Here is a 25,694-nt window from a genome sequence, read left to right as displayed (position 1 = left end):
GCTTCTTGCTCTTTTGGGGGAAAGCTTTGATACCTGGTTCTTAGGCCTGAAGAAAGAGTTAAGATAAAAAAGATTTTGACCTTTGGAGACTATGTAAGGGTCTCACACTGGCTGATCCTCAGGGTAGAGTTGGTTCAGGTGCTGTATCTCTTTGGCACAAACATGTCCATTGTGAGACAATGTTTCCCATCCTGTGTTAAACTCTCTGGAGCTAATCTCAACGCCCAAGTTAACCACAGGTTCCCTGTGTCAGGATCAGCATTTTGGGACAAACACTATCAAATGAGAAAATGGCCCAGAGGGTCCAGAATACTGTTGCTATGTCCACCCTGTTTTATTTCCCCTTAAATCCAATGGAAGATTAAGATGTGCAAAAGAAGAATAATCATGAAGAAGGTTGGGGGAATCACGTGGTAGGGCCCCAAACTAAAACACTGGATTTTTTTTTCTCAGAAAACTTTGGTTTGAATCCCAGCTCTTGCACTAATTAGCTACAAGACTTTGGTCAACTCAATTTACCTCTCAGTTCCTTCATCTGTAAAATAAGGGTGTGAGACAGAGGAAATACAAGGTACCTGAGGTCTCTGAGAGAAATGATTATTAAATAACAAATTATTTGTGAGATCCCTAACCTTTCCCAACAATTTACCCCACTCAGACTTATCTTATCTTGGTGGAGTTGTTTCCCCAACCAACTTGAAAATCTTACAAAGAATTTAATCTAAGGTGAATTCCATTGTGTTCCACTGGGGTAGGTGGGTGGGGGGAATCCTTTGTCTCAACTGCTCAAGGCTGGGGGTGATTTGGAAGTAAATGACATGATCAAAGTCACATCCCTTAGTCCCTCATTAAAACAGGTCTACCTCTCATTATAATATTCATTCTCCCATTAATTGTTAACCAATCAGAGATGATTGCCACCCTTAGGAGCACTTGCTTTTCCAAGGGCATGTCAATATTGAGTGGGTTTCAAGAGGGCTCTTTGGCACTCAAGTGTCACTGACCCCTTTTATTAATTATTGCTAGCATGATTAATAAAATTATTAATTACCCAGAAACTATGCCTCTTGAAATTTCTATATGTCACATCTCTTCAGTGATAATTGATGAAAATGGTAGACTACCACTCTTACCAAGGGCTTTTCCATTAAAGACATTTTAAAGGAGATATTCATTGGTGGTTTATGGGAAATCGCAGAAGCAAGCTAGGAGAATCTAATCCTTCTGTTTTACCCATAAAGAAACAGTTTGAGAAGAGCTAAGGGATCTTCCCTAAGTCACACAGGTAGGCTGGGGCAGAGTTGGGAGTTCCAAAGTTCCTTCCACTAGGTTACTAAATTAAAAGGAAACTATATAAATTATTTTTATCTTTAAAATTTAAACGAGAAGGGGCAGCTAGGCGGCACAGTGGATAAAGCACTGGTCCTGGATTAAGGAGGACCTGAGTTCAAATCCAGCCTCAGACACTTGACACTTACTAGCTGTGTGACCCTGGGCAAGTCACTTAACCCCAATTGCCTCACCAAAAAAAAAAAAATGGGAGGGGATTTAAATGAGAGCATAAGCTTTTTTTTCTCTTTAGGGTTGGACCTGTGACATCACTGATATAGAACAGAGGTTAAAAAAACAACACTCCCTCTTCCAACTGTAGCTAAGTCCCTACTCTGTCACTAGTAGCTGTAGAGATTTTTAAGAAGGTGGGGGACCCTGTGTCTAGGGTCACAGAGTCCATATATGTCAGAGGCAGGACCTGAACCAGGGCTGCCTTTCTTCTTGGAACATAACAAGCCTCTTGTGGTTATATCATATAACTAAACAATCTCTATTGAACTGCACAATCCCCCAGGGAGTTTACCACCTATTGGCCACCATTTTTTTTTAAAGTTGCTAACAAACTAGAGTGTGTTGAGAGAATAACCAAGATTATATAATACTTAGAAATAATGCCACAAGAGAAATGATTGAGGGGCAGCTAGATGGTGCAGTCGATAGAGCACCGGCCCTGGATTCAGGAGTACCTGAGTTCAAATCCGGCCTCAGACACTTAACACTTACTAGCTATGTGACCCTGGGCAAGTCACTTGACCCCAATTGCCTCACTTAAAAAAAAAAGAGAGAGAGAGAGGGAGAAATAATTGAAGAAACTGAGGATGGTTCTTTTACCTAGAAGATGGGCAACTGAGGGAGTAGGAAAGAACTGTCCAAGCATTTGAACATCTGTTATATGGAAAAGAAGTGGAATCATTCTGTCTTACTCTGGGGCATAGAAATAGAGTCAATGGGTGGAATTTATAGGGAGATTAAATTTTAGTGTTTTTTTAAAATAAGGAAGGCATTTATAATAATACTGCTACTACAGAACTCATGTATAGACTACTTCAAGGTTTATAAAATGCATTCTTCATGTCAAGCCTATGACATAGGGGGTGCAGGTGGGGTTATCTCCACTATTCGGAAGAGAAAATGGGTTCAGAGACTTGGAGCTACTTGGCCCAAGCCACAAAACACTTCTATGCAGATACAGGACTTAAACTCTGTCCTTCTGACTCCAAGACCACTGTTCTTTCCGCAGTACCATCGACTCAAAAAATGCACCTTAGGAAACAAATTGTTTCTTGTTGCTGGGTTAAACAAACGGGAAGCATGGCTACTGGCCAGTAACTAAAAAGAAAGGCTCACAGAAGTAGATGATCTTGAAATTCTTTTCCAAGTGTAAGCATGTATAATTTGATCACCAGAAAAAAAAAAGCAATAGGAAAAAGTAAGCAGGATATGAAGAAAAGGACAGAAGGGAGAGAATATGAATCCAAGAAATATGTTGTTATATTTCCCCTCTAACCTCCAGGTGTATGGTTAGAGTTTGTGGAAGAGAAAATGATACAGATTTCTCCTATAGACTAAGAAGGGCCTCCTTAGCCCTCAATGGTAAAAATAATCAAATACACATGACCTATCTTTTTATTATGACTACTTGAACTTTTAAAGAGCAGGAGAAACAAAACACAGCTTGAATGATTGGAGTACACTTGAGCTCTGGGAGAAAAGTTTAGATTAGTTTATTTTTCAACTCTAGACGTTAAAAGCACTGAGTGGTTTTGCTGCTGATGGTACAAGAATCCCTGAAATCTTAGGATGTGCTATTGTTTTGGCTCAGTTGTCAAAAGACCGAGAAATGTCCTATCCAGTAGTTACCTGCTTTCCAGTGGTACATTACTGCCAAGGACCCAGCTGTCCTGCAGCTGGACGGACTCGGGTGTGGTTTGCAGCTCGGCGGGCAAAGCAGCCGGCGGGGCCGGACTCTGGTTCCTCCTATTGGTCAGAGAGTTTCTGTTGAGAGAAGTGATGGATGGATGATGCTGTGCAGAATGTTGTTTGTGTGAAGGTGGCAGAGGCTGCAGAGTGGACTGTCCTTGATTATTGGCAGGTTGCTCTAAAAAAACAAACAAAAAGAAAATCCATTATATATTTCTGCAAAGACACACACAGTAATCTATACACGCTACTGATTTCTTGGGGGATCCGCTAAACAGTTGAGTTAGAATTAGAAACTGAATATCATTCCATAGTCTAATATATTTGCATATTATTCTATTAGCGGGTGTTCAGTGACATTCTCTAAGAGCGAGTTTACCCTTGATACACAAAGTTCTAATTAATATACAACAGATGGCAAAATTGCTTTTGGTTTTAATTTGTTTCAGGTTTTTTTTTTCATCTAGTTTTATTAACACCTACAGAAAACAGCATCTGACAGCTCTCCTAATGCGCCTTTAGATCTCAGCTTTTTTTAACAAACCAACCCTGAAATTAAATGGGTAATTTCGGTGGAACACAAAGGTTTTCGAAATGCATATAATCCCTATAATTATTTAATGGAGTTTTTTTAAGCTTTATTTAACTGCAATAAATTATTACAAGCTAGTTGCTAAACAGCAGTAGATGACTCTAGTTTAGTGCATTTCAAATAAGGCAGATCTGCACTATGATCTACTAATAGACGCTAAGTATTCTTTACCAGAAGGTCACTCTGGGAAGCAGATGTTGCTTCATGGATATTTAACAGACTGAATCACATCTGATTACAACGTCAGAAGACTCATATACTTAATGGCCGTTACATCCATTAGAACACACACAGAACAGATTTTCCAATTTCACACCATGCAGTATCACTACATTTTGAAGTAAGTCATAGGTGACCAGAGATGGTTCCCCATGATAGTGGTGGAAACTGGATGTTACTAAACCACGACTGGCCATAAAGTATTTGACCATTTAAAAATATGTATATTAATTTGATAGTTAGGTTTTAATAGTCAATCAGCCTTTGTGGTCGTGATAAGTTGTAAGTAAAAAAAAATTATGTTTTCATAGATTAATGGGGCATGTGAGACCTACTTTTCAATGGCTTTATCTGGTGCTATAGACAGATGACAAAATTCCCCCCAAATTACGTTTAATTTTTTTGAATATTTTTCTCAATTACATGTAAAAACAATTTTTAATATTCTTTTAAAAAGCCGTGAGTTCCAAATTTTCTCCCTCCCTCCCTCCCTTCCTCACCTCTTCCTTTCCCCAGGCAGTAAAGCCGAAATTACATTTAAGCAAACCAAACATGACATGAGCTAGGGAGATGACTCGGTAACTTGGTACTAAACTTCTTTACTTCCAGCCATTGAAAATGCCAATCTTAGACTAAATACAGTTCAAAGTGCAATATAATTTTAAAGCAACACATTAAGCCATGATATTAATATAAATGCAGGTATTAAAAAAGAGGAAAAGATGCAGGAACTATCCTTCACCTGCATTGTGAACACCAGCAGTGATTATTAAGCTAGATAATACAGTCTAACGGGGTAATTCTCTCTTTGCTGGAAATGAATCTGTGATATGTAATGGCTTGAATACATACTATCAAGCCTCTTAATACTCTTTGCAGGGCACAACACTGAAGAAAAAAAAAATCCTCCTCTATTATATTACAACCAGTAATTACTGAATGTTTCTAATGGTCCCTAATAATCCATATCATAGTAATTTAACAACTAATAATTTCTTACTCTTGAACAAAGGGACAGAGGCAATGGCCAGAGATAAGAAGACAGAGCTGTTTTCTTATATAACCTCTGACCCTGAGGTCTCCTGGGATTTTTAGAAAACCAGCGTGGTTCACTGCTTTGGGACTCAAGCAAAATGATAAATGTTGGAATCTCAATTACATTGAAAGAATAAGCCTTTGAGGGGAAAGCAGGGTTAAAACTGCTCCTATAATTCTAATGGGGTTTTTAAAAAAAAAGGAAACCAACAATTTTAAATTCATGAAAAGACTTAACATTCAGGTGTCGTAGGCTTAATCAGCTTTGTCTTTCTCAGCACCAGTGGGTGTCACTGCATATGATTACAATTGCTATAGAAGGCTTTAAGGCACATTTCAACAAGCTGGTTATAGGATCATTTAACAAGCTACAGCTAGCAAAAGCATTTTTTTAAAGTCTACTTAAAATTTTTGTCTGATGTAGATCATAAGGTAATTTATCAGATGGTGCAGAACTAAATACACCCACTGCCCGAAATAATAGAAAATGTAAGAAAAAGCAACATTCACTTTTTTTTTTTTTGCAATCAATCAAAAAGAATGTATCAAGCATCTAACACATGCAAGGCCCTACTATGTGCAAAGCACTATTCAAAGGAGACAGAAAAATAAGCTATGGTCCCAGTCTACAAGGTTTTTCTTATCGTTAGAGAGAGAAGATAAAACATGAACGTAACAATATAAAATGAGGTTATCAGTAAGTATGGTATAATCTCCAGTGGAAAGTCAGCTCCTTGAGGGTGGGAACTATTCTTTCTTTCTTTCTCTCTTTCTTCTTTTTCTCTCACTCTTTCCCTCCCTCCCTCCCTTCATTCTTTTCTTTTTTCTTTTTTAGCGAGGCAATTGGGGTTAAGTGACTTGCCCAGGGTCACACAGCTAGTAAGTGTTAAGTGTTTGAGGCCAGATTTGAACTCAGGTACTCCTGACTCCAGGGCCGGTGCTCTAGCCACTGCGACATCTAGCTACCCCCCTTCATTCTTTTCTAATGAAGTCCTTAGCATAATCCCTTACAATTTAGTTGCTGTCTTTGTTTAGTCATTTTCAACTCTTTGTTGACCCCATTTGGGGTTTTCTTGGCAGCAATATGGAAGAGGTTTGCCATTTCCTTCTTCAGCTCATTTTACAGATGAGGAAACTAAGGCAAACAGGGTTTTAAGTGACTTGCCCAGGATCACCAGCTAGTAAGTATCAGTAAGATGAGTCTTCCTGATTCCAGACCACTGTTTTATCCACTGTGCCACCTAGCTGCCCTACACATAACAGGTACTTAATAAAAGTATGATGCATTATTGCTAAATGGGAGATGAGTCAGGAAGAGAGGGTGTGGTCCAGGAAGTCTTCAAGAACCCGGTAAAACTTAAACCGCCCATTCAAAAAAGGGCAGAATTTAGATAAGCGAAGAGGGTAATGGGTATAGCTAGTTCATGGAAAAGTATATGAAAAATAGATGAAATATCAGTGTAAACCCGGAAGCTAAAACGATTACAGTATGTTCATGTAATGAGACTTGGCTTGTCAAGAGTTGAAGTTTCATGGTGGGGAATGATAAGAAATACAGTTCAATATATAGGGGAGATCGAGGCAATTCAAAGGGTAGATGACAGAAGGCCTTGAAAGCTAGAAAGAGGAGTTTAGATGGTATTTTAGGAAGGAGGGAGCCACTGAAGTTTTTTAATCAGGGTGAATATGTGTTTGTATGCGTGTGTATGTCTACATGAATATGTAAACACACACATATAATAGAAGAGAGCAGAGAGACCCTACATTCAGGCCAAAAAGGAAGCTTTTATAGTAATGGAGCCTAGGAACGGTGAGGAAACAGGAATTGAAAGAAAGGGATAGATAGGTACTACAGACAATTCCAAGAGAAAGGTTAACAGGACTCAGAAACATCCTATAAAGAAAAGGGAGGTGTCAACGTAACAGCAAGCTTCCTATTCAGGGTGCCTGGAAGAATCTTAGTGCTATTGAGCAAGAGAGGGAAGTCAGAAAAAAATCAATTATTTTTAATGTTTCATTCTTATTAAATTTAACATATTTAACTGTCATGGATGCATCTGTGCTTCAATCCAAAGCAGTTTCATTGGATTGTAGTTCCTACGGAGACTTCCAGGAACACCTCCTCTAGACTCCATATCTCTGACAGTGACACAGTAGTTACCTGTGTATATTTTCAGGGTTGTGCTATGAAAGATCTAGATGTGGAAGGGCCCTAAGAAACTATCTGGTCCAGACCCCTCAACTTATAGATGAAGAAACAGGGATCCAGGGATAAATGACTCATCCAAGATCACACAGGTAGTAATCATCAGAGGTAGAATTTGAACCCAGGTCCTTTGACTTGGGAATCAATGATCTCCTCTACACTATGGTCTTAAATGATTCTGAAAAATCAACATAATGGGTTAAAAAATACCTTGTCTTTGAGCTTCTGAATTGATTGCCTTATCATTCCCCTGACCATCCCTGAAATTTCCCAGTGCAAAACACACCTCCCAACACCATGAGTTGTCTTCCCCTATTAGATTGTTAGCTCGATTAAAGCAGCGGACTCCTTGCTTCTCATATTTCTATCCACAGGGCTGGTCCCTCCTTATAGTCCTTCTTTCTTCCCACTTTGTGGCTTTCCATGGCTTGGTGCATTATCTTATCTACCTGAGCAGAGATGGTGAGCATCTTGATTGATGGGTTCCTTTTTCATTTGGATGAACACCGAATGAATTAATACAAATAGGACATATGGGCACTATGAAGTCCCAAGGCCAAACACTAGGATTTCAAGGCAAAATGGAGTTGTTGTTGGGTCTGACTCATGATGACCCATAAACCATACTTTCCATGGGGTTTTCTTGGCAAAGCTACTGAGTGGTTTGTCATTTCCTTCCCCAGTAGATTAAAGCGAATAGAAGTTAAGTGACTTGTCCAGGGTCATACAGATAGTATCTCAAGTTGGATTTAAAACTCCAGGCCCAGTCCTCTATCCACTGGGCCACCTAGCCTGCTTCCTGCAAGAGAGGGAAGATGATAAAGATAAAGTCTGTGTAGGTGAACTGGGGCCCTTGTTCCGAGATCTAGACTGGATAGAAAGGGCTCAAACAGAAGTAGGATCAGAATGTACTGGCAGAGGCTGTTTGTCAAGATTCATACTAGGTAGAGAACAGCATCTGAATCTAAGGACTGATGTCTGAGGCCCTGGGACAAGTAGTCAAGTCCATATAGCAGTTGAACTAAGGTATGAATAAAAGTCCCCAGGGTGGGAACTATCTACTGAGTGTTCAGATTTTAAGCACCCTTCTTATTGTAAGCAGACAAGTTCTATGATGTTCATATTGTTTCACAAAGCAAGGCGTATCCCTAGAGGGGTTTATGACTAGGGCCTTCACCATTAGCAGACAGATTAGAAAATACAGAGAATGGTTCCTGAAGACAAAATTATGCCTAGCCTAAATGAGAATATTCGAGATCTTTACAGAGACAGGGCAGTTACTTATGGTTATCCTTCCAGAAGGGTCTTCAGAGTTCATCCAGTCCTAGTACTTATTTTATAGATAATAAAACTAAAGTAAAGAGAGGTTAAATAGTTTACTCAAATGCATGTAAGTAGCAAAAGTCAGAGACAAAATTTGAACCCAAGTCCTATAATAACAAATTTGGTATTTTTTCCCATTATACCATTTTACTTCCAATATCATCTCTCATTTCCCCCATTCTTTTGAAATATTCCCTTCCCTGTGATATCCTGAAAATGGATGCTTGAAGCCTTTGAAAATGATATTATATCTACAAATCACAGACGCCAAAGGATCTCAGTTGCAATAGAAAGACATATGGTAGGTATAAGTAAGCTATAGCACATTGCCAGTAATGACTAGTACAGGAAAAATGGCATAAAAGATATCAACCAGGACATGTGCAACTATAAAAGGTTATGTAGTAAGAATAAGGGATTATATATGGCCAGGTAGAATAGTGCACTGTTATCTACAAAATGTTAAAAGATCCAGGGAAAGATCTCCAGTGGGCTGGGTAGATATTCCATGGAAAAGAATTGAACAGGATGATAAAACACCAAGGTGTAGTGACCTAAACCAGCCAAGGGAATGCATGTATGTTCGCACAACACCAGTACGAAATTACTGTTTTTGTACTCCTGGCTTGAATACCCATATGTAGTTAGGCTTTGTGCTAACCCTAATGATATAGTGGGAAATGGGGTACGGGTTGGGGTTCTTAGGAATTCCTCTTTAAAGAATTACACCCTCTTGCACACAAAACTTAGTTAGAACAAGGTGATAGTTTATTTAGGAGCAAGGGAAGGGAAGGGTGGGGGGAGGGAAACCATGAAAGAAATCCTTAGACTTTTCATGGGGAGATTTGGCATAAAGCACATGGCTCAGAGGTACCAAATCTCCTCGAACAGGAGACTGGAAGGTACTTTTATAGAGGACTGATGGGGGTGGACCATCTGCCCGTGAAAAGTTCCTTTAATGAAGGTGGACCATCCCCCACTGGTGGTAGCTGGGGGAATTGGGTGAGGAGTGGAGGACCATCCCCCACTAGTAGTGACTAGAGGAATTGGGTGAGGGGTGGCTACGGATCCCTCTTCAGAACACAAAGGCCGAAGCCACACCCAAACTTATCTCCCCAGGATAAGGGAGACCGGAATGAAGGGTAGGAATCCCAAGCTAGCTCAGTCTGATTTGGTTCCTCTGGTTTAGTTTCTCAAGGAGAAGATTCCTCGGTGTGCCCCAGAGAAATTCTGGGGTGCTCTGCGCCCCATGACACTAACCAGTAGCAATCCCACAGATGAGGGTTTCCATGTGTGTTAGAAGGTTAGAGCTAGGATTATACATGTGTTACAGTGGATAACTATTGTGAAGATAAGATTCTTTTCCCCTGATCATTAGTAGGGAGAGTCTTGCTAATGCGGGGTGCTAATAAGACCTTGGAGCATTTTCCTTATAGTCTTTTTTTTTTCTGGGGCAATGAGGGTTAAGTGACTTGCCCAAGGTCACACAGCTAGTAAGTGTCAAGTGTCTGAGGCCAGATTTGAACTCAGGTCCTCCTGAATCCAGGGCTGGTGCTTTATCCACTGCGATATCTAGCTGCCCCCATTGGACCATTTTCCAACAGAATGGGTGGGAAGTTCTCTTGAAAGACTGGTAGGGACCATGGAGAACAATAAATTGTAAAGGGAAAAGGAATAAGTAGAGACCAGACCAGGAAGAGGACTGACCAGGGTCTTTTCCCAAGAAAGGAAGACAGATGGGTATACAGTGGTGTCAGGCCCAGGTGTTAAATATTCAAGAGTGGGGTTCCTTAGCTGAGGAAGATACGCTAGCCATTTATGACTAGACGACAGTTATTCTTGTGCTTTGAAATGGCACAATTCAGCATTCTTCAAGTTTGTGTAACTGTTCACCTTGAGTATATTTTGTCACTGGACCCAGATAGCTCTGGAAGATAAGAGTGGGGCTGGTGACTTTGCACAGCTCTCCCTCACTTAAATCCAATTCATTGCAAGTCATGACATCACCTTACTATGTCATGCTCTTCTTAAAGAACCAAGGACAAACAACAATTGTTTACCTTACTTCCCTGAAGTGTTAGTAGAACCCTTTTCTGAAACCCAACCTCTGTTTCTAATTCATTTAGAAAAATCAAAATTGGTATCCACATTTTAGATAAGGAGAATTTAATGGGGACACTGTTACTGCTTCTTGAATTATAGATTCCAGATTAAGAATACAGATTCATTGAGCTGGAAGGAAACTTAGAAGCTGAGTCCAATCCCCCCCAGTCCCATCCCGTACCAATGGTATAATTGAAGAACAGAGATGGTTAGTGATTTGCAAAGGCTACACAGCTAGAAAGTCTTTGAGGTGGGATTTGAACTTCTTTTGATCAGAACCAGGCCACCACACCACTTTGTGAACATTTCTAAATCGTGCTGCCTGCCATCTGGCCATCTTCCTCATCCCCCTCTCTACTGATCTCAGACTGGGTCCCTGAGTTCCTGGGCTCCAACAGGTGTCTTGTCTACAACCACAGGCTACTGTGCTATCTCCTGGTCACAAAGTGACATGACTTGACTGTACTCCAGCCTTCCTCATATACTTCCCACCAAACCATTGTACTCTACCTCTGAGACCTTGAGTTCTCATGAACGAACTTTTATCTTATGTTACAGGGACCATGCCACCATGCCACCATAACAATTCTTGGCATTTGCCCTACCCCATTCTCTCTTCTAATTCCCCTTTCTGTCTTCCCTCATCAGAATGGAAACTCCCTTAGGCAAGGGACTGTCTTGTTTACTTCTATCTGTGTCTTCAACACTTAGTACAATGTCTGGCACAAAGTAAGTATTCCAACACACTTATTCACTCCTCCATTCTTGACTGTTAATTCCAAAACTCTGTGCACTACGCCACATATAGTCAGTCCCCACTTTTAGGTTAAACGAATTCTTGGACACATGTTAAAGAAGACTGTTGGAAAGTGAAATTCTGGTTTGTGAAACTCATGTACCCATATGTCCTGTTCCTCCATCTGCTTATTAGTTATTAGCTGAAACTACTGGTGGCCTGAGTAAAAACAGTGAGACGTGAAATATCCAACTTTATTAGGTAGCATGTTTGCAAAAGAGCTACTCAGATACCATCAATAATAAGCATGGTATGCCTGGAAATCAAGAAGGCATGTGGTTAAGATTTACACAATACCCTCATGGAGAAAATGGAGATAGATGCTGGAGTTGGCTGGGTTTTCATAATTGGTTAGACAACCAGACACAAAGTGGACCCATCAATGGAAAAAGGCAGAATAGACTGTCCTTTGCTCTCCTCCGTTCAAAAAATTTATTTATAAATTGTATGAATAAATAAATGGTAGGTTTATGAAATTTGTAGATGCCATAAAGCTGAGCAATATGGTTAACTTGCTAAACAAATTCATTATTTTTTTAACTTAAGAGGTGAAAATGATTGGCTTATCCCATTAAAATTCAGTTTTAATGGGGATAAAAATAAAGTATTATACTTGGATTTAAACAATAAACTGTAAGGATTTTGGAGGATTGCAAACTCCCTATGAACCAGAACTACATGGCAGACAAAAACAGTACCACAAATTTTAGATTTTAATAAGAAACATGATGTGCAGAAAGGAGGTGAGAAGGGGCAGGTAGGTGGTGCAGTGGATAGAGCACCAGCCCTGGAGTCAGGAGGACCTGAGTTCAAATCCGGCCTCAGACTCTTGACACTTACTAGCTGTGTGACCCTGGGCAAGTCACTTAATCCCTATTGCCTCACAAAAAAAAAAAAAAAAGAAAGGAGGTGAGAATCTTTTTATATCCTGTTTTGACTAGATGAGATCTTCAATAGTGAGTTGAGTTTGGGTGAGAAAACCATAGGATTATTGATTTAGAACTAGAAAGTTCCTTCAAAAACACCTTGTGATTTTTCTGAGGAAAAACAAAGACCCACAGTAGTTAAATGACTTGCTCCAAGTTACACAGGTTCTAAATACCAGAGCAAGGATTTGAAACCAGGTCTTTTAGACTACAATTCCATCCTCTTTTCACTGTGCCACAGTGACACAATAGCTATCTTTATATATTTGTTCAGTTGTACTATGAGTGATCAACTTTGACTGACTTCTGAGAGTAGAAAGAAGTGTAGAGCACAAAATGAGGGAGAGACAGAGATAAAGAAAGGAGATAGATGATAGATAGATAGATAGATAGATAGATAGATAGATAGATAGATAGATGGATGGATAGATAGCTAGATGGATGGATAGAAGAGACATAGAATGAGAGACAGAGACAGAGAATGAGAATGCTCTATCTAGTAATGTATAATATCTAGACCTGTTTATATCTATAGCTATCAATAGATGATACATGAGAGAGATAGAAATATAGATAAAAATGATAGATAGATAGAAGAGACATAGAATGAGAGATAAAGATAGACAGAAAGAAGAGAGAGAAAATTAGACAGAAAAAGAGACAAAGATATCAATAGATGATAGATGATGGGGCATCTAGATGGCGCAGTGGATAGAGCACCGGCCCTGGAGTCAGGAGGACCTGAGCTCAAATTCGGCCTCAGACACTTAACACTTATTAGCTCTGTGACCCCGGATAAGCCACTTAACCCCAATTGCCTCACCAAAAAAAAGATGATAGATAGAAATATAAATAGATGATAGAAGAGACATAGAATGAGAGACAGAGACAGAGAGAGAATGAGAATGCTCTATCTAGTAATGTGTAATATCTATCAATACAGACCTGTTTATATCTATAGATATCAGTAGATGATAGAGAGAGAGAAATATACATACCTAGATGATAGATAGAAGAGACATAGAATGAGAGACAAAGAGAGACAGAAAGAAGAGAGAGAGAAAATGAGAGAGAGAAAAAGAGAGAGAGAAAGAGAGATTTCGGCTCAAAATTAAGAAGAACTTCTATATAACAGACATGTCAGAACACAGAATTAACTGCTATAAGAAGTAGTAAGCTCTTCTGTTCTAAAAGTCTTCAAGTAGAGGAGGGAAGATCACTGGTCTTACTCCTTCCAACTCTGAAATTACATGATGCCAAGGGCACTATGTCAACAGCAGCCAAATGATAGGCTTTGAGAAGTCATTGTCAGATGCTTTTTCTCTTGTTTTTGCCTACTGACTACAGCTAGCTCTGTCTAAAGGACACAGGTCATAAGAGTATCTTGTACATCTCTTCATATCCCATAACGCCCAGAGTATAGAAATCATAAATAATGATAATATTTACATAGTGATAAGATTGTGAGATGAATACTCTAGGGGCCACCTATTCCAAGCAGGACTCCAACTGACTCATTCCATAATTTGGAGCCCTTTAGAATTTAACTTTAAAAAATAGGCAGAAAAATGTAAAAGATGCAGAAGGGGAGTCTGAAAAACTGTTGATAAAAGGGAGAGATCAGTATATCAGCAATGTCATAGAGTTGGGAGGGAAAAGCATTTTTTTAAAGGAGAACCTGGGTTCAAATCCTGCCTCTGGTGCTTATAAACTACATGTTGCTGTTCAGTCATTTTTCAGTCATGTCTGATTATCTGTGACACCGTTTGGGTGACACTTAGAGGTCACAATATTACTAAAATCACCAATATGTCTGACATATTCTGGTAAAAATGCGTGCCCAAAATTAGGGACAATGCCAACTGTTTGTCTCATCTTTCTCTCCCTTCCATCCCTTTCCTACCATACTCACTTTCAATTCTATCCCTCACCTCACTGGTGCTGTCCTTCACTGCAGTCACGACCCAGAGAGCAGTCTTCAATTCTTCCATTCTCACTGGTCATGAAACCTTTTACAAGGCTAGTAGTTGTCCACATGTATGCGGTGAGGTGAAGGGGAATTCAAATGTTTAAGACACCATATGCTATGGGATCGGATAGAAGAGACTTAACAGGTCTTAACAGCTCAAGGTCCTGACACTATAGCAATGATCTCTTCAACCCACTGCTGTTTCTCATTTTAACCCATATTTTGCAATCTCTTAACACAGGATCATAACTTGGCTCTTATTCCAGAGAGCTGACCCAAAAAAGTATATTGAACACCTATCTCCTAGGTTTATGAAGATGAAACAAGAGATCTGCAAACCTTGAAGTGCTATATAAACACTAGGTATTATTATTTTTTATTATTAGCCCCATAAACTATAGGCTTACCAGGGTAGACAGTACAAACAGAAAAGTAGCATAAAAGTAACTGTTCCCAACCTAATTACCCAGGCAGAGAAAAAAGAGCTCCCGGGAAGAGAAAGGATTGCTGTTCACGTCTCTCTAATGGGTTTTATTGCTGTTTTCTAACTTAGGAACTGATCAGCTTTTTTATCTTTTCTGATGCAGCATTTCTGGCCAACATCTATTTTTTATGTATCAGTCATTCAAGAGAAGGGAAAGATGACATATAGGCCAAAGAGCTATAAACATGCTCCTTGGTTTTTCTTACTGTATGGAGAAGCACCTCCCCTTGGGGTAAAAAATAGCTGCTCTTACTTGAAATGTTAGAAGAAAAGGGAACTGAATAATCATGTCTGCAGTAGGTACCCCCTGACAAGTTAACGCTAGAAAACAAACAGGAAGCTGAATGAGAAGGAAGTTTTTGCTCTACACAATTAAGACACCTCAGAGCATCAGTGATTAAATAAACCTGCCTCTCCTCGTTTCTGTACAAGAAGACAAGAGCTACCAACTCTGTGGGACATCAAGATGAGTCAGATCAGGCTATTTCTCCTGATCTACCCATATCTCACAATCATGATGGGGGTGGGAGGGAATGTGAGGGTGGAGTTCTGTCTCAGGTTTGTTTCTAGAACAAAATCTGGAATTTGTGTTTGTCCTCATTGAGCTTTTACTGTCAGCTTCCACACTGCTCTATGTAGATTTTTGTCTTTGCTCTCTTCCCTTCTTACGGCCTTAAGCTGTGTCCTTCTGGGGAGAGGAACCATGGAAATGGGCTTTCAAATAGCAGGAGTAGGAGAGAAAATGATTCCTGCTGGGAAAGAGTGTGTGTGTGTGTGTGTGTGTGTGTGTGTGTGTGTGTGTGTGTGTGTGTGTGTGTGTGTGTGTGTGTGTGTGTGTGTGTGTGTGTATGTGTGAGGGGGGGGAAGGGGGAGAAGGAGGACAAAGCTGAGGGATATCCCTGCTTTAAACTATAGGTGGTGCCATGCCTGAGCACTGCGGGTAATTCCTAGGGTTAGATTACTTGTTCTTTCTCTAAACAGGGTCAAAAGTGTGGGCTGAGCTGTCCCAAGGTATGTGGCGAGAGAGTCTATATACTCTGCATAGATAGAGCGGGAAATGTTCTCCGCAAAAAAACAAAACAAAACAAAACAAAAACGCCAAAAACCTCCTTCTAAGTGTTGAAGGGAGATCAAAATGAGAGAATACTGAAAGCCATCGGTTCCCCAGTGAAAACTGTCTCATTCAAACAAATTTAAATGGAAACATCACAGCAGTTCTAGGCAGAGTTTTGCTATTTTTTTAGAATTCAATGAAAAGTATATTTCAGAGAAACATAGCTGGAAGGGACCTTAGAGGCCAAAGCCCAACACCCTCATTTTATAGATATGAAAACCAAGGGACAGGGAGATTAAGCAATTTGCCCAGGATGACACCGCTGGTAAGTGTTTGAGACAAGATTTGAACTCAGGGCTTCATAATTCCAAGTACTAGCACTCTATTTATTCTAATGCCTACTCAACCATTTAAAATCTTTCGGAGCAGTGGATAGACAGTCAGCCCTGTGAACAAGAAGGCCTGTGCTCAAGTTCCACTTCTGGCGTATAGTGGCCATGTTAACTTCTTATTGCTTCGAGAAGCTCTCTAAGACCATCGGTTACAAAGAAGGTGGTGACTTGCGTTGGTAAATGGAGTTTTCTCACCTGGAACTTGAAATTCTACCCGTATTTACTTATGTGTTCATGTTGTTTTCCCCAAATGTCACATCAAATTTTAATGGTGGGTACTATTTCCCTGCTCTTTTTGTTTTATTAAACACCATTGTGGTTTTATAAATGTTTGCTAAATTGATATGAATTTCAACAAAAGTTAAAACAATCTAAGAAGGAAATAATGTAACATGTATAATGCAGGAAAATGCCTGTGTCAGTGTAGAAAGTCAGAATGCTACAGAGAAAGAAGAGATCACTTCTGGAACTCTCTTGTACCAATGTCATTGGGGAGAAGAATCTGTCACTGTCACCTGTCTTTCCAGCTAGTCAGAGGCAAAAACAGGGAAAGGCCAGGCCCAATTTCTGTCCTCACTTTATTCTCCACTCTCTATATCCTCACCTTGTCTTTTCCACTGAGCCTCTACTTTTTAGCCTAACCTTCCCTTCCTCATTGATTTTCACCCTTCTCCCCCATTCCAACTTGCCCCTTATTAATTGCCTTTATCTCAGACCAACCTTGTTTTCTTTCTGAACTCAAACTTCCCCCATGGGAAATAAACAAAACACCTTAAACTTTTTTTTCTGTGTATTGGCATCAGATATCGTGGGCTCATCTGCCTTGTGTTTTCTGTTTGTTCACCTTAGACTTCTGCTTCTGCTCTGCAGATATTAGATTCTAGCCTCCCAGTGAGCAAGTACTAAGGTATGTTTTGTTTTAATTTTGATAATGAGCAGCCCGATCCTTCAATTTGACTTTTATTTCTTTTTTTAAATTAAATTTTATTTTTTTTCAATTAACAAGCATTTATTTTCCTTCCCTCCCATCCAACTCGCCCTTCTCCCCCATTAAGAAAAAAAATTTAAAGAAAACCTCTGTAACAAATGTATACAGTCAAGCAAAACAAACGCCCACAGAGGCTATGTCCAAAAATGTGTGTCACATTCTGCATTTTATTAAGTCCATCATCTCTCAGTGAGTTGCTATTTCGAATCTTACTATTAACTAAGTGTTATTTTGGGGGCATCTCTATGTCTAGATTTCTCTATTTTCTAAATAGGGTCATCCTCGCCTCTACCTATTTTTCAAGAATATTGTAAAAACAAATGAAATAGGGGCAGGTAGGTGGCACAGTGGATAGAGCACCGGCCCTGTATTCAGGAGTACGTGAGTTCAAACCCGGCCTCATACACTTAACACTAGCTGTGTGACCCTGGGCAAGTCACTTAACCCCAATTGCCTCACAAAAAAAAAAAAAAAGAAAGAAAAAGAAAGAAAATGTAAAAAAAAAAAAAAAGCTTTGTGCTCCTAGAAAATGGGATAAAATTCTAGGTTTTATTATGAAACTGGAAGCTCATATATTGAAAGCGATTCATTTTATTGATCTGAAAAAGGCAGGCAGGTCTACATCATATGTAGAAATGTCTTCTATACACAGAGAAGTGCAAAGGACATTAGAAACCAGCTCATTAATCTTCATCTCCTTATTCAGGAAAGTGTGTGGCAAGTATTTTCCTCATTGTACAAATGGGGAAATTTGAATTGAGGTAACACGTCCAAGGTTATGCCGCAAGTTCATGGTAGATCAAATTACACAGCAATGATTTCAGGATGTTTGGTGTGTTCTTCCATCTTTGCCTCCTCCCCTCCCCATACTCATCAGCCTTACCCCAGGGTAAGACACTGGCCATGGCACCAGGCCACAATGGGAAAAGGAAAAGCCTTCCTCTTCTATAATTTCCTTTCACATCATTAAAATAGCTCAGTAGTTCTCCACTGCCCTCAGCCCTGACTTACTGCCAGGTGGAGGAGATGTCTGTTTTAGGAGGTCAGTTCTCATCCAAGGCGAGTGCATAAGTGTGAAAATGGCTCTGATTCCGTTCCAATACTTTTACAAATGGAATTCAAAGGCAGCTCAAGTACAAAAAATTCAAACCATAAACTACATACACTTGCACATTAGGGGGTAAAAAGAGGGGGTGATATAGGGAACTCCCAATGATATAAGGAAATTCCCTTAACCAAAGCAGACCAGTGATTGCCCTGGAACTTTTGCTTTTAGATGCTTAGGATACTAAAAGGTTAAGGAATTTGCCCAAGACCATTCTATGCTAAGGAGTGGACTTGAACACAGGTCTTCTGGATGCTGACCCACCTTTTATCCATATGGCCTTATCTTGAATACAGTTAAGTCTCTGAAAAATGTTTGCTGAACTGAAAGAAATCACAGAGTCCCTTTAAATCATAAAGACATTGGTATGTGATTTATTTATCATCTGACAACTATTTTAAAGCGAATATACTCTCAGTAAACAAACAAATCAAAACAACCTGCAGAGCCAGGGGGGAAATATGGACAAGGTGAGCCGAGGCAACTCGAAGCCAAGAGCTTATTGTGCTGAGCAGGAACGGGCTGATTTTGAATTCTCTCAGGTACGACTGGTGAGAAATTTGTTTGGGTTTCTTTAGGATCACCTATCAGTAGAGGTATAAAAAGAAACAGTAAAAGAGAAAGAAGTCTTTAAAAAAAAACCTCTTCACAGCCTCCTTTCCCTTGGAGAATTCATTATCAACTAAAAGAAGTTCCCTTAAAAAAAGAACTTGACAGAAAGAGGGATAATTTTCTAACCCCCGGCCCCCCCAATCCAACAGACATCCTCCAGACTCATCCCTGCTGGCCTGGTGTTGACCACAAGAAAAGACAAGAAAATAAGTGAGAAGTGAGGGGTGAATAATAACCTGCAGACTATGCACCCTAAGGACCATGACTGACGCCTCAACTTCCTTATCTATAAAATGAGACGACTCTAAGGTCTCCCTAGCTTGGATATTTTATGATTCTATGATTGTCTAAATACAGTATTAGGAATTGTGGGAGGAAAATTGAACGGGCAGCAGAGGCAAGCACCACAGAATATTTGGGTGCTTTCTGGTGGGGGACAGGCACAAGTGGTCAATTTTGACATCTGTAAAATTAAAAAAAAATTTTTTCTTAACATCTTTTTTTTTTACGTGAGGCAATTGGGGTTAAGTGACTTGCCCAGGGTCACACAGCTAGTACGTATTAAGTGTCTGAGGCTGGATTTGAACTCAGGTACTCTTGACTCCAGGGCTGGTGCTCTATCCACTGTGCCACCTAGCTGCCTCCAATACCTTTTTTTTTTTTTTTTTGCAATACCTATATTTCCTGATATAATCCCCTCTCTCCTCAAAAAGACAACTGCTATTAATAAAGATGTGACCCTGGGGGCGGAGCCAAGATGGCGGAGAGGAAGCAGCAAGCTGCCTGAGCTCTCCTTCTGTTCCCTCAAAACGAACATTAAATCAAGCCTCTGGACGGATTCTGAAACTACAGAACCTGCAAAGAGACAGAGAGACACAGTCCTCCAACCAGAGATAATTTAGAAGACTTCAGGAAAAGGTCGGTCTGACTCGGGCAAAAGGGAGGCCCAGCGCAGGGCAGCAACCCAGCGCCGAGGGGGTCGGGGCAAATCAGCAGGAGCTGCGGGCCACAGCCGAACAACTGAGGCTCCCAGAACCTGGTTCAAAAATCTGGTGGCCAAGAAGGACAGTGGAAAAACCTACCTGCACCGGCCGAGAGGGCCGCGAACGGCGGGATCAGACGCCGGGGTCTGGCGCCTGGCTGGCTGAGCACAATCAGACAGGAAGTGCAGGACAGGGGATCTCCACACACCATAAAGGCCTCAGAGTAAAAGCCCGGTCACACAGCACCTATACACCTGCACAAGAAGCCCAAAACAGGGACCTTGGTGCCCCCAGAGCAGACCTCAACTTAAAGAATAAATAAATAAGCTGCAATAATGAGTAAGAAGCAAAAAAGAGCCCTCTCCATTGAGAGCTTCTGTATCAATAGGGAAGAAGCCAACACAAACTCAGATGAGGACAATAGCCTCAAATTGTCTACATCTGAAGCCTCACAAGGGAAGGTGAATTGGTCTCAAGAACAAAAAGCCTTCCTGGAAGAGCTCAAAAAGGATTTTAAAAATCAATTGCAAGAGGTAGAAGAAAAAATGGGGAGAGAAATGAAAGCAACACAAAAAAACTATGAAAAAAGAATCAGCAGCTTAGAAAAGGAAGCTGAAGAAAACAAAGCCTTAAAAAATTCACTTAGCCAAACGGAAAAAAAGGTACATAATCTCACTGAAGAAAACAATACCTTAAAAAATTCACTTAGCCAAATGGAAAAAAAGGTGCATAATCTCACTGAAGAAAACAATGCCTTAAAAATTAAAGTGGGACAGTTGGAAGAAAAGGAATCCATGAGACACCAAGAATCGGTCAAGCAGAATAAAAAAAATGAAAAAATAGAAGAAAATGTGAAATACCTCATTGGAAAGACAACTGATCTGGAAAACAGATCGAGGAGAGACAATTTGAGAATCATTGGACTGCCTGAAAGCCATGACCAGAAAAAGAATCTAGATACCATATTCCAGGAAATTATTAAGGAGAACTGCCCTGATATCATAGAATCAGAGGATAAAATCATCATTGAAAGAATCCATCGATCACCTCCTGAAAGAGACCCCAAAAGGAAAACTCCAAGGAATATTGTAGCCAAATTCCAGAATTATCAGGTGAAGGAGAAAATACTCCAAGCAGCCAGAAAGAAGCAATTTAAATATCATGGAGCCACAGTCAGGATTGCTCAGGACCTGGCAGCTTCAACATTAAAGGACCGCAAGGCTTGGAATATGATATTCCGGAAGGCAAAGGAGATTGGATTGCAGCCGAGAATCTATTACCCAGCAAAAATGTGCATTTTCTTTCAGGGGAAAAGATGGACATTTAATGACATTGGGGACTTTCAATCTTTCCTGGTGAAAAGACCAGAACTGAATAGAAAATTTGATCTCAACATACAAGACTCAAGAGAAGTTTAAAAAGGTAAACAGAGGGGGGAAAAAAAAGTTACCCTATTAGGTTAAACTGTTTATATCCCTACACAGGAAGATAATACTCATAACTCTTAAGAACTGTAAATGTATTTGGGCAGAGAGAAGGACTTTATATAGAGGGTATAAATATAAATTGTCTTTGATGTGATGATACAAAAGAATTAAGGGGATAAAAAGGGAGTCTATGGGGAGGAGAGGAAAGGGGAGGTGGAATGGGATGAATTATATCATATGAAGAGGTGGAAAAAAACCTATTATAATAGAGGGAAAGAAAGGAGGGGGGAACATGGTTTCAACCCTATTCTCATTAGATTTGACTCAAAGAGGGAATAACATATACGTTCATTGGGATAAAGAAACTTAACTCACTCTTTAGGGAAACAAAAGGGGAAGGGAAAGGGGGGGACTGAGAAGGGAGGACAAAAGCAAGGGAGAAAAGGGTAAAGAAAAGAGAGGGGGGTGATAAAAAGGGAGGGCAGATTGGGGGAGGCAGGGGTAAGAAGTAAAACGTCGGTGAGGAGGAATAGGGTGAAAGAAGGGGGGAAAAGTACAAAGGGGGTAAATAGAATGGAGGGGAATAGACAGTCAGTAATAATAACTGTGAATGTGAATGGGATGAACTCTGCTATAAAACGGAAGCGAATTGCAGAGTGGATTAAAAACCAGAACCCTACAATATGCTGTTTACAAGAAACACATTTGAAGCAGAGAGATACACACAGAGTAAAGGTAAAAGGCTGGAGCAGAATATATTATGCCTCAGCTAAAGTAAAAAAGGCAGGGGTAGCAATCCTTATCTCAGACAAAGTGCAGGCAAAAATAGATCTCATTAAAAGAGATAAGGAAGGAAATTACATCTTACTTAAAGGTACTATAGATAATGAAGTAATATCAATATTGAATATGTATGCGCCAAGTGGTATAGCATCCAAGTTCTTAGAGGAGAAGTTAAATGAGTTACAAGAGGAATTAGATAGTAATACTATACTAGTGGGGGATCTGAATCTCCCCCTCTCAGAATTAGATAAATCTAGCCAAAAAATAAATAAGAAAGAAGTGAAAGAGGTGAATAGATTACTAGAAAAGTTAGACATGATAGATGTCTGGAGAAAATTGAATGGGGATAGAAAGGAATATACCTTTTTCTCAGCAGTACATGGCACATTTTCAAAAATTGACCATGTATTAGGGCACAAAAACATCATAGTCAAATGTAGAAAGGCAGAAATAGTAAATGCATCCTTCTCAGATCATGATGCAATAAAAATTACATGTAAGAAAGAGCCAGGGAAAAGTAGAATGAAAATCAATTGGAAACTAAATAATTTCATTCTAAAGAATGAATGGGCCAAACAAGAAATCATAGAAACAATCAATAACTTTATCCAAGAGAATGACAATAATGAGACAACATACCAAAATCTATGGGATGCAGCCAAAGCAGTGCTTAGGGGAAAATTTATAGCTCTAAATGCTTACATGAATAAAAAAGAGAAAGAGGAGATTAATGAATTGGGCATGCAACTTAAAAAGCTAGAAAAAGAACAAATTAGAAATCCCCAATTAGACACTAAATTAGAGATCCTGAAAATTAAAGGAGAAATCAATAAGATTGAAAGCAAAAAAACTATAGAACTAATCAATAAAACTAAGAGCTGGTTTTATGAAAAAACCAATAAAATAGATAAAATACTGGTTAATTTGATTAAAAAAAAGAAAGAAGAAAACCAAATTACCAGTATCAAAAATGAAAAGGGTGATGTTACCACCAATGAAGTGGAAATTAAAGCAATAATTAGGAAATATTTTGCCCAACTGTATGCCAATAAATTTGACAATCTAAATGAAATGGATGAATATTTACAAAAATACAAACTGCCCAGGTTAACTGAAGAGGAAATAAAATCCTTAAATAAACCCATATTAGAAAAAGAAATTGAACAAGCTATTAATGAACTCCCTAAGAAAAAATCCCCAGGGCCAGATGGGTTTACGGGTGAATTTTACCAAACATTTAAAGAACAATTAATTCCAATATTATACAAATTATTTGGAAAAATAGGTGAAGAAGGAGTTCTACCAAATTCGTTTTATGACACAAATATGGTGGTGATACCAAAACCAGGCAAAGCAAAAACAGAGAAAGAAAATTATAGACCAATCTCCCTAATGAATATTGATGCTAAAATCTTAAATAAGATATTAGCAAGGAGATTACAGCAAGTGATCACCAGGATAATACACTATGACCAGGTGGGATTTATACCAGGAATGCAGGGCTGGTTCAACATTAGGAAAACTATTAACATAATCAACCACATCAATAAGAAAACCAACCAAAATCATATGATTATCTCAATAGATGCAGAGAAAGCTTTTGACAAAGTATAGCACCCATTCCTAATAAAAACACTAGAGAGTTTAGGAATAGGGGGAGCTTTCCTTAGAATAATAAACAGTATCTACCTAAAGCCATCAGCAAGTATTATATGCAATGGAGATAAATTAGAGGCCTTCCCAATAAGATCAGGGGTGAAACAGGGATGTCCATTATCACCCCTATTATTTAATATTGTCCTAGAAATGTTAGCTTTAGCAATCAGAGAAGAGAAAGGAATTAAAGGAATTAGAATAGGCAAGGAGGAAACAAAACTATCACTCTTTGCAGATGATATGATGGTATACTTAAGGAATCCTCAAGAATCAAGTCAAAAATTACTTGAAACAATTAACAACTTTAGCAAAGTAGCAGGATATAAAATAAATCCACATAAATCATCAGCATTTCTATACATGACCAACAAAGTCCAGCAGCAAGAGATAGAAAGAGAAATTCCATTTAAAGTAACGGTAGGTAATATAAAATACTTGGGAGTCTACTTGCCAAGAAAAACCCAGGAACTCTATGAACACAACTACCAAACACTCTTCACACAAATCAAATCAGATCTAAATAATTGGAAAGATATCAATTGCTCATGGATAGGCAGAGCTAATATAGTAAAAATGACAATACTGCCTAAATTAATTTACTTATTCAGTGCCATACCAATCAGGCTACCTAAAAATTATTTTATACAGCTAGAAAAAATAATAACAAAATTCATCTGGAAAAACAAAAAATCAAGAATATCCAGGGAAATAATGAAAAAAAATTCACAGGAAGGTGGGTTAGCGGTACCAAACCTGGAGCTTTACTATAAAGCGGCAGTCATCAAAACTATCTGGTACTGGCTAAAAAATAGAGTGGTAGATCAATGGAATAGGCTAGGCTCAGGAAATGCAGTAGTAAATGACACTAGTAATGTAGTGTTTGATAAACCCAAAGACTCCAGCTTCTAGGATAGGAACTCAGTATTTGACAAAAACTGCTGGGAAAACTGGAAGATAGTATGGCAGAAATTAGGCTTAGACCAACATCTTACACCTTATACTAAAATAAGGTCAAAATGGATACATGATTTAGACATAAGAGGTGATACCATAGGTAAATTAGGAGAGAAAGGAATAGTGTACCTATCAGATCTTTGGAAAGGAGAACAGTTTTTGACCAAACATGAGATAGAGTATATTATAAAATGTAAAGTGGATGATTTTGATTATATTAAATTAAAAAATTTTTGTACAAACAGAAGCAATGCATCCAAAATTAGAAGGGAGGCAGAAAGCTGGGAAACAATTTTTGAGGCCAGTGCTTCTGATAAAGGCCTCATCTCTAAAATATATAGGGAATTAAATCAAATTTATAAGAATCCAAGTCATTCCCCAATTGAGAAATGGTCAAAGGATATGAACAGGCAGTTTTCTGATGAAGAAACCAAAGCTATCTATTCCCATATGAAAAAATGCTCTAAATCTCTAATGATTAGAGAGATGCAAATTAAAACAACTCTGAGGTACCACCTGACACCTATCAGATTGGCTAAAATGACAAAAAAGGAAGATAATAAATGTTGGAGAGGCTGTGGGAAAATTGGAACACTAATGCATTGTTGGTGGAGCTGTGAGCTGATCCAACCATTCTGGAGAGCAATTTGGAATTATGCCCAAAGGGCGATAAAGCTGTGCATACCCTTTGACCCAGCAATCCCACTTTTAGGTCTTTTGCCCAAAGAAATCATGGAAGGGGGAAAGGGACCCACATGTACAAAAATATTTATAGCTGCTCTTTACGTGGTAGCAAGGAATTGGAAGTTGAGGGGGTGCCCATCAATTGGGGAAT

General features: G+C 39.2%; 1 protein-coding gene across 7 annotated transcripts in view; it reads right to left on the bottom strand.

Moving 5' to 3' along the window:
- The window catches only part of TENM3 (teneurin transmembrane protein 3), a 1,675,137-nt gene that overhangs the window by 255,768 nt on the left and 1,393,675 nt on the right, over positions 1-25,694 (bottom strand). For all 7 annotated transcript variants that reach the window (XM_043970124.1, XM_043970125.1, XM_043970126.1 and 4 more), the window contains one exon: positions 3,193-3,430. In XM_043970124.1, coding sequence (XP_043826059.1) covers positions 3,193-3,430 — 238 coding nt within the window. The remainder of the gene's footprint in view (positions 1-3,192; positions 3,431-25,694) is intronic.

This window comes from Dromiciops gliroides, chromosome 6 (genome assembly GCF_019393635.1).
Source record: "Dromiciops gliroides isolate mDroGli1 chromosome 6, mDroGli1.pri, whole genome shotgun sequence".
Lineage (NCBI taxonomy): Eukaryota > Metazoa > Chordata > Mammalia > Microbiotheria > Microbiotheriidae > Dromiciops > Dromiciops gliroides.
This window is presented reverse-complemented; position numbering and strand designations above follow the sequence as displayed.